The sequence below is a fragment of the Mobula birostris genome, chromosome 3 (assembly GCF_030028105.1).
Source record: "Mobula birostris isolate sMobBir1 chromosome 3, sMobBir1.hap1, whole genome shotgun sequence".
In the NCBI taxonomy this organism is placed as follows: domain Eukaryota; kingdom Metazoa; phylum Chordata; class Chondrichthyes; order Myliobatiformes; family Myliobatidae; genus Mobula; species Mobula birostris.
This window is the reverse complement of record NC_092372.1, coordinates 162,166,498-162,182,779: the sequence shown is the minus strand read 5'-3', so window position 1 is coordinate 162,182,779 and position 16,282 is coordinate 162,166,498. Positions and strand designations below refer to the sequence as shown.

General features: G+C 38.0%; 2 protein-coding genes across 4 annotated transcripts in view; one reads left to right on the top strand and one right to left on the bottom strand.

Annotated features, from left to right (window-relative positions):
• LOC140195384 (cullin-1) overlaps positions 1-8,283 on the top strand; it is a 125,335-nt gene extending 117,052 nt beyond the window's left edge. Inside the window, exons 21-22 of the mRNA XM_072253596.1 lie at positions 4,832-4,945; positions 7,649-8,283. Of these exons, the coding sequence (XP_072109697.1) occupies positions 4,832-4,945; positions 7,649-7,729 (195 nt within the window). The 3' untranslated portion in view covers positions 7,730-8,283. The remainder of the gene's footprint in view (positions 1-4,831; positions 4,946-7,648) is intronic.
• Positions 8,284-10,135: 1,852 nt separating this feature from the next.
• The window catches only part of ezh2 (enhancer of zeste 2 polycomb repressive complex 2 subunit), a 149,508-nt gene continuing 143,361 nt past the window's right edge, over positions 10,136-16,282 (bottom strand). For all 3 annotated transcript variants that reach the window (XM_072253595.1, XM_072253593.1, XM_072253594.1), the window contains exon 20: positions 10,136-10,433. In XM_072253595.1, coding sequence (XP_072109696.1) covers positions 10,373-10,433 — 61 coding nt within the window. In that variant the 3' untranslated portion in view covers positions 10,136-10,372. The remainder of the gene's footprint in view (positions 10,434-16,282) is intronic.

Genomic DNA, 16,282 nt, shown 5'->3' with positions numbered 1-16,282 from the left:
ATAAATCAAAAACAGGATGGTTTCTGTAAAGGGAAATCTTGAGTGACAAATCTGTTGGAGTTCTTTGAGGAAGTAATAAGCAGGGTGGACAAGGAGAGGCAGTGGATGTCATTTTCCTAGATTTTCAGAAGGCATTTGATAAGGTGCCACATGTGAGGATGCTTAACAAGATAAAATCCTATGACGTTACAGGAAAGATGCTGGTGAGCGGAATGACTGACAGGCAGGAGGCACGAATGGGAATAAAATGGGCCTTTCTGGTTGGCTGCCAATGACTAGTGGTGTTCCTCACGGTTCAGTATTGGGACTGCTACTTTTCACGTTGTCACTGATTTAGATAATGGAGTTGATGGCTTTGTGGCAGAGTTTGCAGATGATATGAAGATAGGTGGAGAGGTAGGTAGTGCTGAGGAAGCAATGTGATTGCAACAGGACTTAGACAAATTGGAAGAATGGGCAAAAAAGTGGCAGATGGAATGCAGTGTTGGGAAATGTATGATAATGCATTTTGGTAAAAGGAACAATAGTGCGGACTGTTATCTAAAGGGGGAGAAGGTTCAAGCTTCGGAGGTGCAGAGGGACTTAGGAGTCCTCGTGCAAGACTCCTGGAAGGTTAATTCACAGGTTGAGTCTATGGTAAAGAATGCAAATGCAATGTTGGTATTTATTTCAAAGCGAATAGAATGTAAAGCAACGAGATAATGCTGAGCCTTTATAGACACTAGTCAAGCCACACTTGGAGCATTGTCGACAGTTTTGGGCCACATATCTCAGAAAGGATGTGTTGTCATTGGGGAGAGTCCAGAGGAGGTTCACAAAGATGATTCCAGGAATGAAGGGGTTAACATATGAGGAGTGTTTGGTAGCTTTGGGCCTGTACTCACTGAATTTTAGAAGAAGGCGTGGGGATCTCATTGAAACCTACTGAATGTTGAAAGGACTAGATAAGGTGGATGTGGAGAGGATGTTTCCTGTGGTAGGGGTATCCAGTACTAGAGGGCACAGCCTCAAATTTGAGGGGTGACATTTTAGAACAGAAGCAAGGAGGAATTTCTTTAGCCATAGAGTAGTGAACCTGTGGAATGCTCTGCCACAGACTGCGGTGGAGGCCAAGTCCATGGGTATTTTTAAAGCAGAAGTTGATAGTTTTCTGATTGATCAGAGGATATGGCAAGAAGGCAGGTGTATGGGGTTGAGTGGTGTCCAGGATTAACCATGATGGAATGGTGGAGCAGATTCAAAGGGCTGAATGGCTTAATTCTGCTCTTGTGTCTTATGGTCTTATGGTTAGCTGTTGTCAGGATCAAACCATTAATTCCAGTCTGCATCTTCAATCTTTTTTCCCTTTTGTATGGTGGTGGTTGTACAAATTTTGTGCCTCCCATTATTCACATTCCATAAATTTTAGTTCTTCCAAAACCAATTATCTGAATGAGCATTTGAATTTCAAGACTTGGTAGGCTATAAAGCAAGTACTGGTAAATGTAATAGTGTACAGTTGCAAGAAAAAGTTTGTGAACCCTTTGTAATTGCCTGGTTTTCTGCATTAATTACTCATAAAATGGGGTCTGATCTTCATCTAAGTCACAATAGTAGACAAACACAATCTGCCTAAACTAATAACACACTAAAAATTGTACTTTACATGTCTTTATTGAACACATCGTTTAATCAGTCACAGTCCATACTGGATAAAGTATGTAAACCCTTGTATTTAATAACTGGTAGAACCTCCATTAGCGGCAGTAACCTCCACCAAATGTTTCCTGTAGCTGCTGGTCAGACCTGACCAACAGCAAGGAGGAATTTTGGACCATTCCTCCATACAGAACTGCTTCATTTCATCAAAATTTCTGTGCTAACTTGTATGAACAGCTCTCTTCAGGTCATGCCACAGCATCTCAGTTGGGTTAAGGTCCATACTCTGACTTGGCCATTCCAAAACACAAATTTTCTTCATTTTAAACCATTCAGTTGTTGATTTACTCTTGTATTTTGGATGAATGCCTTGTTGCATCCTCCAACTTCTATTAAGCTTCAGGTGACGGCACACTACACTGACATTTATCTGTAAGATGTTGTGATGCAATTTTGAATTCATTGTTTCCTCAACGATAGTAAGCTGTCCAAGCCCTTTGGCAACGAAGCAGCCCCAAACCATGATGCTCCTTCCACCATGCTTCAGAGTTGGGATGAGGTTTTGGTATTGGTATGCATTGCCCTTTTTCCTCCAAGCATAATGGTGCACATTTTTGCCAAAAAGTTCAACTTTGGTCTGGTCTGTCCACAGAACATGGTCTCAGAGGCATTGTGGAGCATCCAGGTGGTCTTTTGCAAACTTGAGACATGCACTAGTGTTTATTTTTTGGAGAGCAGTGTTTCTTCTGTGGTGTCCATCCATGAACACCATTCTTGTTCAGTTTTTTTCTTATAGTGGACACACGAACAGAGACTGTGGCAAGTTCTGGAGATTTCTGCAGGTCTTTTGCTGTTACCCTTGGGTTCATTTTCACCTCCTTCAGCATTGTATATTGTGCTCTTGGTGATCTTTGCAAGATGCCCATTCCTAGGGAAAGTGCTGAATTTCCTCCATTAGTAGACATTTTCTCTTACGGTGGACTGATGAACACTTGTCTTTAGAAATGCTATTTTAGCTTTTCCCAGCTTCATGTAACACTGCAATTCTTCTTCTAAGGTCCTCTGAAAGTTGTTTATATGGAGACGTGACAGACAAACAGATCTTTCTTGAGAAAATCAGTCTCTGTCAGTAACCTGACTTTGTGTGTCTTTTTTATTGGGCAGGGCACCTCTACAACCCACACCTCCAATCTCATCTCATTGACTGAAACACCTGACGCCAAATAGCTTTTGTAGAAGATATTATCCCAAAGGTTCACATTTTTTTGAAACTAGACTGCGATTGCTTAAATGGTGTACTCCATATTGATAAGAATTACAATTGTTTTTGTCATTAGACAGATTGTATATTGTTGTAACTTAGATGAAGATAGGACCACATTTTATAGGTGATTAAGCAGAAAACTAGATAATTGCAAAGGATTCACAAATTTTTCTTGCAACTGTGAAGTTTATTGTCATTTAATTACATAAATGCATATAACATATAACCATATAATGTATATTGAAACGAGACAATGTTTCTCCGAACCATGGTGTAAAGCACAGTAGTACTCATAACACACGATAACTTATGAAGGCAAGGATAAAATCTACAGATGAATCACACATAAATAACAAACTAAAGTGCATTAATATTACATATTGTAAGGTATGGAACAGATGAACCAGTGACACTTCAAATACATGCGGCAGGGAGTTCAGAAGTCTTAATGGCTTGGAGGGAAAAAACTGTTTCTTATCCTGACCGTCTTGGTTTTTATGCATTGCGGTCTCCTGTCTGATGGTTGAAAGTCAGAGGATGCTAGATGGATAGGTGGGATCCTTAATAATACTAAGGGCCCTGCGTATGAAATGCTCCTGATAAATGTCCTCAAAACACCTATGATTCTCTGAGCTATTCTCATAGTCCTTTGTAGGGACTTCAGGTCTGATGCTTGTCTGCTGCCATACCACATGGAGATGCAACTTGTCAGGATGTCTCAATGGTGCTCTTGTAAATCGCAGTTAAATGGGTTTTTCTTTCTCTGCTAGCCCCGTTTACTGATTTTCTGCCTCTTACATCAAGTCTCCCTTGCTAATCCTCTTTGGCTTTTGCTCTTATATTGCTTCCATTTAAAAATTCTCATTTTTATTTCCAAATCCTTCATGTCCTTAGCCCTGTTTCTTTTCACTATGAAACTATCAGAATTCTGTGCTTTACTTCTGGTCCAGCACACTTCTTTCATTTTAATCTGTCCACTGCTGGCTGTTCTACCTCATCTCTGGAATTCCTTCCCAGTTTCTTTGTTGGATTTTAAGGGAATCAGGGGATATAGAGTTGGTGCAGAAAATTGCCTGCTCCTGAGCACCTTACCAAATGACAGAGCCGGCATATTTAGTCGAACGGCCTATTCTTGCTTCTGTTCTTTGACATTCCTTAAAATGTACTAAACCTTCATGCATCTAATCTGATTTCTTAAACTTTGTTGTAAGGTTGCATGCAAAATCTTGATTATATAGTGAAATCTTTTGGTAGTATTTAGAATCTTAAATTTTCTTACAGGGAAAAAAAAAGATTTTGTTAAACTTTTTTAAAATATCTAGAATCTAGCTTTTCAGGCTGTCTTTAGGGACAAAAAATGTTTTTGAGTGTAGCACAGAAGCCTTCTGTAACATATACAGATAAAACAAAAAAAGAGCACGGGATTCAAAGCCTTCATCAGACCACACCAAGAGTATCAGCTACAATTCTGGCTGACTCATCTAAGACCATAATAGATGTGACACAGATTTACCGGTTTAATTCCTGTGATTAATGTGCTGACTATATAGAGATTTAATAGAAAGCCCTTTGTTCTCTGGAATTCAGAAGTAATGAGGTGATCTTTTTGAAATGTATGAAAGTATCAGTGAGGTTGATGAGGGGAAAGTATTAGTGGGTTTATTTGCTCTAATGAATGTAGGCTGCATGGGCCTCAACTCCAGATAAAGGATTGTCCATTTAGGGGTGAGGTGTGCATTATATGAATCATTGTAATTCAAAGAGCTCTCAATGTTTGTTGGAGTTAATTGGGTCATTCATTACAAAGCCAGCAATACTGTGGCAAAAGTCCTCTTTCTATGCTATACCATCATATACTTCCAATTTGCTCCAATGAATCTCGCTTGCAACAAGTTAATCCCATTCCTTGATCTTCTTGCTATCCCCAAGGCTGCAATTGTACGAATAATGAAGATGAGAAAAGTTTTGAAACATCAGCAGCTACTGGCAGAAGTTCTGAACCAACTGTCCTCCAGGTTTAAACCCAGAGTCCCGGTCATTAAGGTATGTTCATCAAATATTTACATATCATCCAATCTGATCCAATAAAATCTGGCATTAAAAGTATGTACGTTGGGGGATATGCGAAGATGTCAATTGGAAGGAAGTTATTTATGACTTTCATAAATTCTTTTGGGAAAAAAGATTTTGAAGTTCATTTAGTTTTATCTTTCCTGGTATGTTTTCAGTCAGCGTCTAGTTATTCCTTGTGCCTTGAGATGTTAAATGGCATTATTGGAATTTTACAAAAAATGATACATTGGATCATATAAGATACATTGTATCCTGGGCTGATGAAATTATCTCACTCACTGTTGTATTAAGCCTTACACCTGCTGCAATATTTTGCAAATTTTATGTTTAGTTAATTATGCCCTATGAAGTAATTTCAAAATAAGGTCATGAACTGGTCAGTTCTTGCAGTTGAGGGATATTGTAAATTTACAATGCTGTCACACAGGAATTTGGAGCAGAAAACCAGAAAAATCAGTTTCGAGAAAAACATTTTTTGATTTCCAAAAATGAATTAAATCAAAGCAAGTAAAACTCAGAAACAGCAGATGCAGAAAGTCCAGAAAAGAAGCAAAAATGCTGAAAACACTCAGCGGATCCACAGTAATCCCTGGAAAGAGAAACAGTTAACATTTCAGGTTTATGTCCTTCAGTTGTACTGTACAAGTGTCTATCTTGGCTTTAATTAGGGCAACACATGCAACATCTTCATTCTCTTCACTTAAGCTACTGAGTAAAATCTGTTCATTGACTTAAAAGTTTGCCTCAATTTTTTTCGCTCTCCAAGGAGCTGCCTGTTTTACTTGTTTTTTTTTTTAATTTTATGCCTGCTTTTTTATCTTAAACGTTTTGTAACACTTTTATATTATCCTGTTATCAAAGTGACAATCTGGAGTTAATTAAGGCAGTGATAATTAAATGTGGAATATTTTGGACAATATTGAAGGAAGGAATGGAGCTCAGCATCTTTGAAATGAAGCAAACTTGTCGTTTGAAATTTTTGAGCAATATGTAATTTATCAGAAAACACCACCTATTGATGTCCTACTTCATATTTAATTTCCTTTTAGATGTTGGTCAAAACCACATGCTATAGTTGAAATTGATTTTCCTGTTACTGAGTAAGTAGAAGGGAGATGCCACATCAGCTATGGATCTGACTTTTGGAGGCTGCTGTGATTTTTGTCACTTTTTATTGTCAGGAACTGCAATTTGCATGAGTTATTGGGCTAATAGATTTGCACAACATAAAAGAAGAAATTGAAGGAAAAAATAATTTGAATGTCACAGTATGTTTTAAAAAAAATCAAAATTTATATAGGTACTAAAGGCCAGCGGCTTCCAATTGTTCCCAGAAGACCAGTGCTCTTGGAACAATGAAATGTTAGTTCAGATTTAATTAAGTATATGCAGCGTAAATGGGCCCTATAAGATTAATTTAAGTTACATTAACAAATAAAGTCATCACAAGCAATTCATTTTGAATGGTTTCTGTGTACTGTTCTCCTTTAATTATCCAGCTTTGAATTTTAAATTCAGATTTATATTTGATGTAGACTTGAACATAATTTGTCATTAACCGATTCTTTCACTGTTAGAACATTACACTGGCATTGAGGTTTTATGCATGATTTTGAGGCACACTTGTTTCTTGGTCACACTTGATGCATTGCTTCTACATACTTTACAAATGTTGTAATTAGACTGCAGTTTTCAGTCACATCTTATTTTGTTAACTAAGATCAATTTTTACCTGTAGTTTTTTTTTTCAATAAACTATAAACAGGTTTACCTTTATTTATGTCCCTTTTTTAAATGGAGAAAATGAAACGCCAATATGAATACAAGTTTTCTGTCTTAGTGGGTTATCACCCAGAGTCTGAAGTACCAATTATGGTAGTAGAATACCCTTTAGACCTGGTCTTAACCATGATTATTGAATCAAATTAATGGCTGAGCTATAAAATGCAACATTTGAGTATTCCAGTGGAATTTGGACCTTTGGTTGACAATTTAGCCAATTAAACAACTTCAGAAAGCCACTAGATTGAGTAAGCAGTTAAGTCTTAATGTATTTTTTGCAAATATTTTAACTTTATGCATCTGTGGTAAATGTATTATCACTTCATGCAAATATAAAATTAGTGTTCACCGATATGCATGTTCATTAAGCTGATGAAATTTAGAATCCTGCCATTGGAGCTTCCTCTGATATGACAATAGTGAAATTTCTTCCCAAGCCCTCTACCACCTATAAGGTTAAGGGCAGTAAATGAATATGAAAGCACTGTCTCGATGTCACAAGCTGTATTAACAACAATCTTTCATCTTCAGATGAACTGCAGGCTCTTAAACTGACAGTTTACAACCATTTTCAGGGGCCAACCATGTCTACATCCTACTACTAATTAAATAGACAGTACACTTGCATTTTTATACTTAACCTGTACATTTATAAAATCTTAACTGGAGTTGAACTAAAAAACCTCCATTTGTCTTTTGCTGTTTAGTTGTGAACTGTTGCTTTATTTCAAAATGTTAGTCCAAATTTGCAATTTTAAATTTACTTGTTATATTGTATGTTTTTTAAAAAATTAAATTAACATGTTGGGTTAAAATCTGCATGTTTCTATTGTCATGTACTTGTTTAATGTACAAGTTTTTGTTCTATACTGAAGTACTTTTCTTTTGCAGAAATGCATCGACATTCTGATAGAAAAGGAGTATTTGGAGCGTGTGGATGGGGAGAAGGACACATACAGTTATTTGGCTTAAATATTATGTGTCTGAATAAAAACTTCATTCCTAAGACATACAGGCTCAAATACAGAGAATGCTACTAGTTTTATGATAAAGATGGGAATGTAAAGGATTGCATTCTTGAACTCCATTGCAGCTTATCTGCTGCCTGCTGGGCCTCTCCTCAACTGAGAGGAAACACCAGCCAGTCATATTTACTTTACCCAACTGTTCTCAGGATTGCTGCATTTCACTATGTAAATATTTAAAAAAAAAAACCCTAACCTTAATCTAGCAAGTGAGAAAGGAATTGAACCTTCAACGTCGGGGTTGCATGCTACTGCCTATCTGCATTAAAAAAAAATTTACTTCAGCTATACATGGCCACTACTGCTCTGAAAATACCAGGCAGCAGGACAAACTAATTTATGAATGCAATGTTGGCAGCACTTTCCAAAAGCATACTAGTGAATTTGAACAAGCCCTTTAGAAATTGTGTAATCTGCATTATCTGCTACAAGAGAAACCATTTGTATAGTGTGGTTCATTTTTTAAATGTGTGATAAATAAAAATTTAATGATTTCTGTAACAGTTGTGACTTGGTACAGTTTCGGTTTAAAAGTTGCTAGCTATTAACCATTTGTTGCAAGGATCAAATCTAATTGAATATCTATTTATCTGCTTTCAAAACTATCCAGCTAAAATGTTATGATGGACTGTTTAAAAATATTAAGGTATTCGCTATGCATCAGACTTTAATACAACTGACCACTAATTTAGTTACATAGAACTTTTGGAGCATAAACTAAGGATAAGTTACCCTCTGGCTTTGAATTGGTTCTCCTTTGTCTACATTTTGTACACATCCTAGTAATTATCCTCTTTCCACCTGTTTTGTAACGTGCATAGCTTTATTGTTTTGTGGCATCTGTGATGTTGCACATGCAAAGCAAAGCTGCAGGAATCTGTGAGACACAAGGGATTAGTTTAATTGGAATCATGTTCAGTTTGGGCATTGATTGAGTGCTGTATTCTATATTTTAATTTGTTAAGGGAGTAATTATCAAAGCAGCTATGCATTCCTATGATTTAAATGCTCAACATAGCATCTGAATTATAGTGACCTACAGAAAACTTTATGGAATTCATAGGTGTTAAATTTGCCATGTACCTGCAAGTCCCCCATTTTCATTTTCTACTTGAAAGGAGGTGTGCTGTCTTGATATACTGCTAAAAAAGGTTTGTGGCTATTACATACTGCTTTAAGTAGCTTTTAAGACGAGTGCCTGACAGAAATCCATAACCACGTGTACAAAGCTACTAACAATATGATAGTTGTTTGCATATTCAGTGTGGAAATTAGTTTTAAAATGTATTTTAGTTACAATTCCTGTACCACAGTTCATATATGCATGACTAATTAGTTTTGGAATCTGGCTTGTTGATGGCCTTGCAGCCTCTAGTGCAGTTACATGCTAAAGGATATCAATTTGAAAATTGCATTGGGAAATTAGATAACTATTGGTATCATTTCAATATTAGTGCAGAAAGAATTAATGTGGAGGAATCTACTGAAAGTTAACGACATCAAAATCTCAATTGATAAATAACTTTGGAACATTACTTTTAACAGGAATTTTTGTCTCAGTGATGTGAATGCCATTTAAACAAAAATAATTTCTTAATTATACTTCAAACATTTGCATAATGCACCTTATTTAACTTTGTAATTATCTGGAGCCAAATTCAAAGGATGTTTTCACTTCCCACTGCAAAAAAAAATTGTTTATGCAGATCCCTCTCAGCATCTAAATATTGGATCTACATTCAAAATTCTTTTCCCCAGGTGTAGACAAACTTCTTAGGCACTAATTTATGCCTTTGATTAAGAAGTGCTGACTAAATCTTGTATTATAAGCTTTTAGATTCTAACTGAATCTAATTGTAATGTTAATAGCATAACTAGTTTCAATATTCATATTGCAACTTTGGTTACATCTTTTCTGCACATGAGTTTTGCATATTTCTTTTAGAACCAACAGCTTATAGAATATTTATGACACAAGAGTCATATAGTCCCCTTACTCTTAGCTGGGATTTACCTCAGATTTTAAATTGATGTTGCTTCTATGCTCATTACTAGATTTGTTATAAGATTTGCTCCATCATTTAAAATGATTAACGTCCTGTGTTAGGTATATTTGCATGGAGAGAAGCCACATTATTTCATTAAAAAGGCACGTCAAAACAAAAACATTTTGATTGGGTTCTGGAATATTATATGGAAGGTGTTTTGTGCAAGGGTCATATCACCCCAGAATCCTGGTATCTACTATAGTACTCTTTAGTCATAGGACAGAACTCTTTCCATCTTACAGGCTTTGATTAGTTTATTTTGACCTTGTTAGAAAATAGTGAAGTTCAAAAATTTCAAGTCACTTTAAAATTCAAGTTTTTTAATTGATGTTATAATTGCACCAACAGCTCACCACACAGGTGTATAGCAAAAGGACACATATAAAAACTGGCAGCTTTTGAAAAGATAAAAAGCTTATTTTTTTTTTACAGTATAAATTATTGTCACAGTAGTTTTCAAATCGAGTTGTTTCAAATGTCTGCATACAGTACATAATCCTGAAATATAAAATCAGCTGCCTATACTTTGAGGCAGTTTAATTTCAGGGAATTTCCATCTCTCTTTCTATACCAACATATTTCAGGGCATCAGCTTGACTATACCTAAAAGAAATACAAAAGATAAATGAGTTAAGTAAATCAATTTTGTCCTGCTGCCAACAAATTCTCTGCTAAAATGTAATTAATTTACACCTAATCTGCAGCAGGTGATTTTACTTACAACTTTTTAAAATGGTTCTCTCCTCAAATGCTGTTACATTAACAAACTGTTATTTCAGTAGAACTTTCCAACTTTATATAATAAGTCTTAACTATTAAAAACAGAGAACATGAATAATCTTTTGCAGTTTCTGTCCAAAGGGTAATGGAAGCATATAAAAAGACGAGTTCAACCCTGATTTTACAGAGCAGGTTCATTTTGACTTGGAAACAAGACACTGCATCTCTGCCAAAATTTGACTATCAAAACTGAAATATTGAAGTGAATATAACCTGTTTCCTGATTTGAATGCTTTGTGTAAGGAAAAGTTAATAACATACAAAACTTGGGCTTTTATAAAAAATGTTCCCATATTTTATTACTAATGTTAGACAATTCTGCTTTCAGTGTTTTAGACCATAAGACAAAGGAGTAGAAGTCAGCCATTCAGCCCATTGAGTCTGCTCCGCCATTTTATCATGAGCTGATCCATTCTCCCATTTAGCCCCACTCCCCCGCCCTCTCACCATAACCTTTGATGCCCTGGCTACTCAGATACCTATCAATCTCTGCCTTAAATACACCCAATGACTTGGCCTTCACTGCTGCCCGTGGCAACAAATTCCATAGATTCATCACCCTCTGGCTAAAAAAATTTCTTTGCATCTCTGTTCTCAGTGGGCGGCTTTCAATCCTTAAGTCATGCCCTCTCATACTAGACTCCCCCATCATGGGAAACAACTTTGCCACATCCACTCTGTCCATGCCTTTCAACATTTGGAATGTTTCTATGAGGTCTCCCCTCATTCTTTTAAACGCCAAGGAATATAGTCCAACAGCGGACAAACGTTCCTCATATGTTAACCCTCTCATTCCGGAATCATTCTAGTGAATCTTCTCTGTACCCTCTCCAACGTCGGCACATCCTTTCTTAAACAAGGAGACCAAAACTGCCTACAGTACTCCAAGTGAGGTCTCACCAGTGCCTTGTAGAGCCTCAACATCACATCCCTGCTCCTATACTCTATTCCTCTAGAAATGAATGCCAACATTGCATTCGCCTTCTTCACCACCGACTCAACCTGGAAGTTAACCTTAAGGGTATCCTGTAGGAGGACTCCCAAGTCCTGTTGCATCTCAGAACTTTGAATTCTTTCCCCATTTAAATAATAGTCTGCCTGTTTATTTTTTCTGCCAAAGTGCATAACCATACACTTTCCAACACTGTACTTCATTTGCCACTCCTCTGCCCATTCTTCCAATCTATCCAAGTCTCTCTGCAGACCCTCTGTTTCCTCAGCACTACCAGCCCCTCCACCTATCTTCGTATCGTCAGCAAACTTAGCCACAAAGCCATCTATTCCATAATCCAAATCGTTGACGTACAATGTCAAAAGAAGCGGCCCCAACACTGATCCCTGTGGAACACCACTGGTAACCGGCAGCCAACCAGAATAGGATCCCTTTATTCCCACTCTGTTTCCTGCCAATCAGCCAACGCTCTATCCACATATGTAACTTTCCTGTAATTCCATGGGCTCTTATCTTGTTAAGTAGCCTCATGTGTGGCACCTTGTCAAAGGCCTTCTGAAAATCCAAATATACAACATCCACTGCATCTCCCTTGTCTAGCCTACTGGTAATTTCCTCAAAAAATTGTAATACGTTTCTCAGGCAGGATTTTCCTTTAAGGAATCCATGCCAAGTTCTGCCTATCTTGTCATATGTCTCCAGGTACTCTGTAACCTCATCCTTGACAATCGACTCCAACAACTTCCCAACCACCGGATGTCAAGCTAACAGGTCTATAATTTACTTTTTGCTTCCTTGCCCCCTTCTTAAATAGCGGAATGACATTTGCAATCTTTCAGTCCTCCGGAACCATGGCAGAGTCTACTGACTTATGAAAGATCATTGCTAATGCCTCCACAATCTCCACAGCTACTTCCTTCAGAACATGAGGGTACATTCCATCTGATCCGGGAGATTTATCTACCCTTAGACTATTCAGCTTCCTGAGTACTTTCTCTGTCGTAATTGTGACTGCGCACACTTCTCTTCCCTGCTACCCTTGAGTATCCGGTATACTACTGCTGTCTTCAGTGAAGACTGATGCAAAATACTCATTAAGTTCCTCTGCCATCTCCTTATCTCCCATTACAATTTCTCCAGCATCATTTTCTATCGGTCCTATATCTACTCACCTGTCTTTTACTCTTTATATACTTGAAAAAGCTTTCAGTATCTTCTTCGATATTATTTGCTAGCTTCCTTTCATAGTTAATCTTCTCCCGCTTAATGACCTTCTTAAGTTTACTTTTGTAAGCTTTTAAAAACTTCCCAATCCTCTGTCTTCCCACTAAATTTTGCTTCCTTGTATGCCCTCTCCTTTGCTTTAACCTTGGCTTTGAGTTCTCTTGTTAGCCACGGTTCCATCCTTTTTCCTTTCAAAAATTTCTTCATTTTTGGAATATACCTGTCTTGCACCTTCCTCATTTCTCGCATAAACTCCAGTCACTGCTGCTCTGCCGTCTTTCCCACCAGTGTCCCTTTCCAACTTTGGCCAGTTCCTCTCTCATGCCACTGTAGTTTCCTTTACTCCACTGAAATACCGACACATCAGATTTCAGCTTCTCTTTTCAAATTTCACAGTGAACTCAATCATGTTATGATCACTGCCTCCTAAGGGTTCCTTCACCTCAATCTCTCTAACCACCTCCGGTTCATTACACAATACCCAATCCAGTACAGCCAATCTCCTAGCGGGCTCAACAACAAGCTGTTCTAAAAAACCATCTCGCAGACATTCTACAAATTCTCTCTCTTGAGATCCAGTGCCGACCTGATTTTCCCAATCCATTTTCATGTTAAAATCCCCCACAATTATCATAACACTGCCCTTCTGACAAGCCTTTTCTATTTCCAGTTGTAATTTGTAGTCCACATCCCTGCAGCTGTTTGGAGGCCTATAAATAACTGCCATCAGAGTCCTTTTACCCCTGCTATTTCTTAGCTCAACCCATAAAGATTCTGCACCCTCCGATCCTATATCACCTCTTTCTAATGATTTAATATCATTTCTTACCAATAAAGCCACGCCTCCCCCTCTGCCTACCTTCCTATCCTTCCGATACACCGTGTATCCTTGGATGTTCAGCTCCCAGAGACATGCATCCTTTAGCCACGTCTCAGTGATGGCCACAATATCATACCTGCCAATCTGTAGCTGTACGACAAGATTATCCACCTTATTCCTTATGCTGCGTGCATTTAAGTATAACACCTTAAGATCAGTATTTGGTACTTTTCGCTTTGATTTCACTGCAACTCATCCCAATGGCTACAAATATATGCCCCATCATCTACCTGTCTTTCCTGACATCTTTCTGCTCACTATCTTAGATTTATTTCTGTTTTCCCCTTCCTCCACTCTATCATTCTGGTTCCCATCCCCCTGCCAAATTACAAACCCCATTTCCAGAAAAGTTGGGATATTTTCCAAAATGCAATAAAAACAAAAATCTGTGATATGTTAATTCACGTGAACCTTTATTTAACTGACAAAAGTATAAAGAAAAGATTTTCAATAGTTTTACTGACCAATTAATTGTATTTTGTAAATATACACAAATTTAGAATTTGATGGCTGCAAAAGTTGGGACAGAGTTAAAATAAGATTGAAAAGTGAACAAAATATTCAAGTGACGCCAGTTTGGAAGACTCCACATTAAGCAGGCTAATTGGTAGCAGGTGAGGTATCATGACTGGGTATAAAAGTAGCGTCCATCAAAGGCTCAGTCTTTGCAAGCACGGTTGGGTCGTGGCTCACCCCTTTGTGCCAAAATTCATGAGAGAATTGTTAGTCAGTTCAAAAGGAACATTTCTCAATGCAAGATTGCAGAGAATTTAGGTCTTTCAACATCTACAGTACATAATATTGTAAAAAGATTCAGAGAATTCAGAGACATCTCAGTGCGTAAAGGGCAAGGTCGGAAACCACTGTTGAATGCGCGTGATCTTCGAGCCCCCAGGCAGCTCTGCCTAAGAAACCGTCATGCTGCTGTTGCAATTATAGCCACGTGGGCTCGGGAGTACTTCGGAAAACCATTGTTACTCAACACAGTCCGTCGCTGCATCCAGAAATGCAACTTGAAACTATTACGCAAGGAGGAAGCCATACATCAACTCTATGCAGAAACGCCGGCGAGTTCTCTGGGCCCGAGCTCATCTCAGATGGACCGAAAGACTGTGGAACCATGTGCTGTGGTCAGATGAGTCCACATATCAGCTAGTTTTCGGAAAAAATGGGCGTCGAGTTCTCCGTGCCAAAGATGAAAACGACCATCCAGATTGTTACCAGCGAAAGGTGCAAAAGCCAGCATCTCTGATGGTATGGGGGTGCATCAGTGCCCATGGCATAGGTGAGTTGCATGTATGTGAAGGTACCATTGACTCTGAGGCGTATATTAGGATTTTAGAGAGACATATGTTGCCATCAAGGCGACGTCTCTTCCCGGGACGTCCATGCTTATTTCAGCAGGACAATGCCAGACCACATTCTGCATGGGTTACAACAGCGTGGCTTTGTAGACAGAGTGCATGTGCTTGACTGGCCTGCTGCCAGTCCAGATCTGTCTCCTATTGAAAATGTATGGCGCATCATAAAGAGGAGAATCAGACAACGGAAACCACGGACTGTTGAGCAGCTGAAGTCTTATATCAAGCAAGAATGGACAAAATTTCCAACTGCAAATCCACTACAATTAGTATCCTCAGTTCCAAAACAATTAAAAAGTGTTATTAAAAGGAAAGGTGATGTAAGACAATGGTAAACATGCCTCTGTCCCAACTTTTGTTGAGTGTGTTGCAGCCATCAAATTCTAAATTTGTGTATTTTTACAGAATACAATTAAGATGGTCAGTAAAACTATTGAAAATCTTTGTACTTTTGTCCGTTAAATAAAGGTTTACGTGAATTAACATATCACAGATTTTTGTTTTTATTGCACTTTGGAAAATATCCCAACTTTTCTGGAAATGGGGTTTATAGTTTAAACCCTCCCTAACAGCTCTATTAAACTTCTCTGCCAGGATATTGGTCCCCTTCGGGTTCAGGTGTAACCTGTCCATTTTGAACAGGTTATACTTCCCCCAGAAGAGATCCCAATTATCCAAGAATCTGAAGCCCTGCCCCCTGCACCAGTCTCTCAGCCACATATTCATCTGCCTGATCCTACTATTCTTGCCCTCGCTAGCACGTGGCACAGGTAGCAATCCCGAGATTACTACCCTGGAGGTTAGTTTTCACTCACTTAATTTATTTTCATCAACTAATTGCAATGATTTGTTGCATCTTTTTATTGTTCTGAAAGTAGACGGAGGGTGTGACTGTATTGTTCAGTGAGAGAGTGAATTCTAGGAAAAGACATCTTGATAAGACATTACAAGATATTTGCATTGTCAAATTGGAAAGAAAGTGAACAGCTGAAATTTTTAAAACAAAATGGAGAGAGAACATCAGAAGCAGAAAAACTTGTTGGGACAAGGACTGACAGGGTCGCTGATTAATTTTAATGATGCAATTCTTCACATTTCTCGGGTGGTGTTAATTTTCACAAGGTAGGACAGGCTTTGAGTTTGTAGCTGGATCAGTTTCACAAAACAGTATTTCGAATTATCTCCTTCAGAATTAATCACAAACTCTACTTCCAGGGTTCTACAGAGTTCCTGTGGGAATTCAGCCATATTGAAT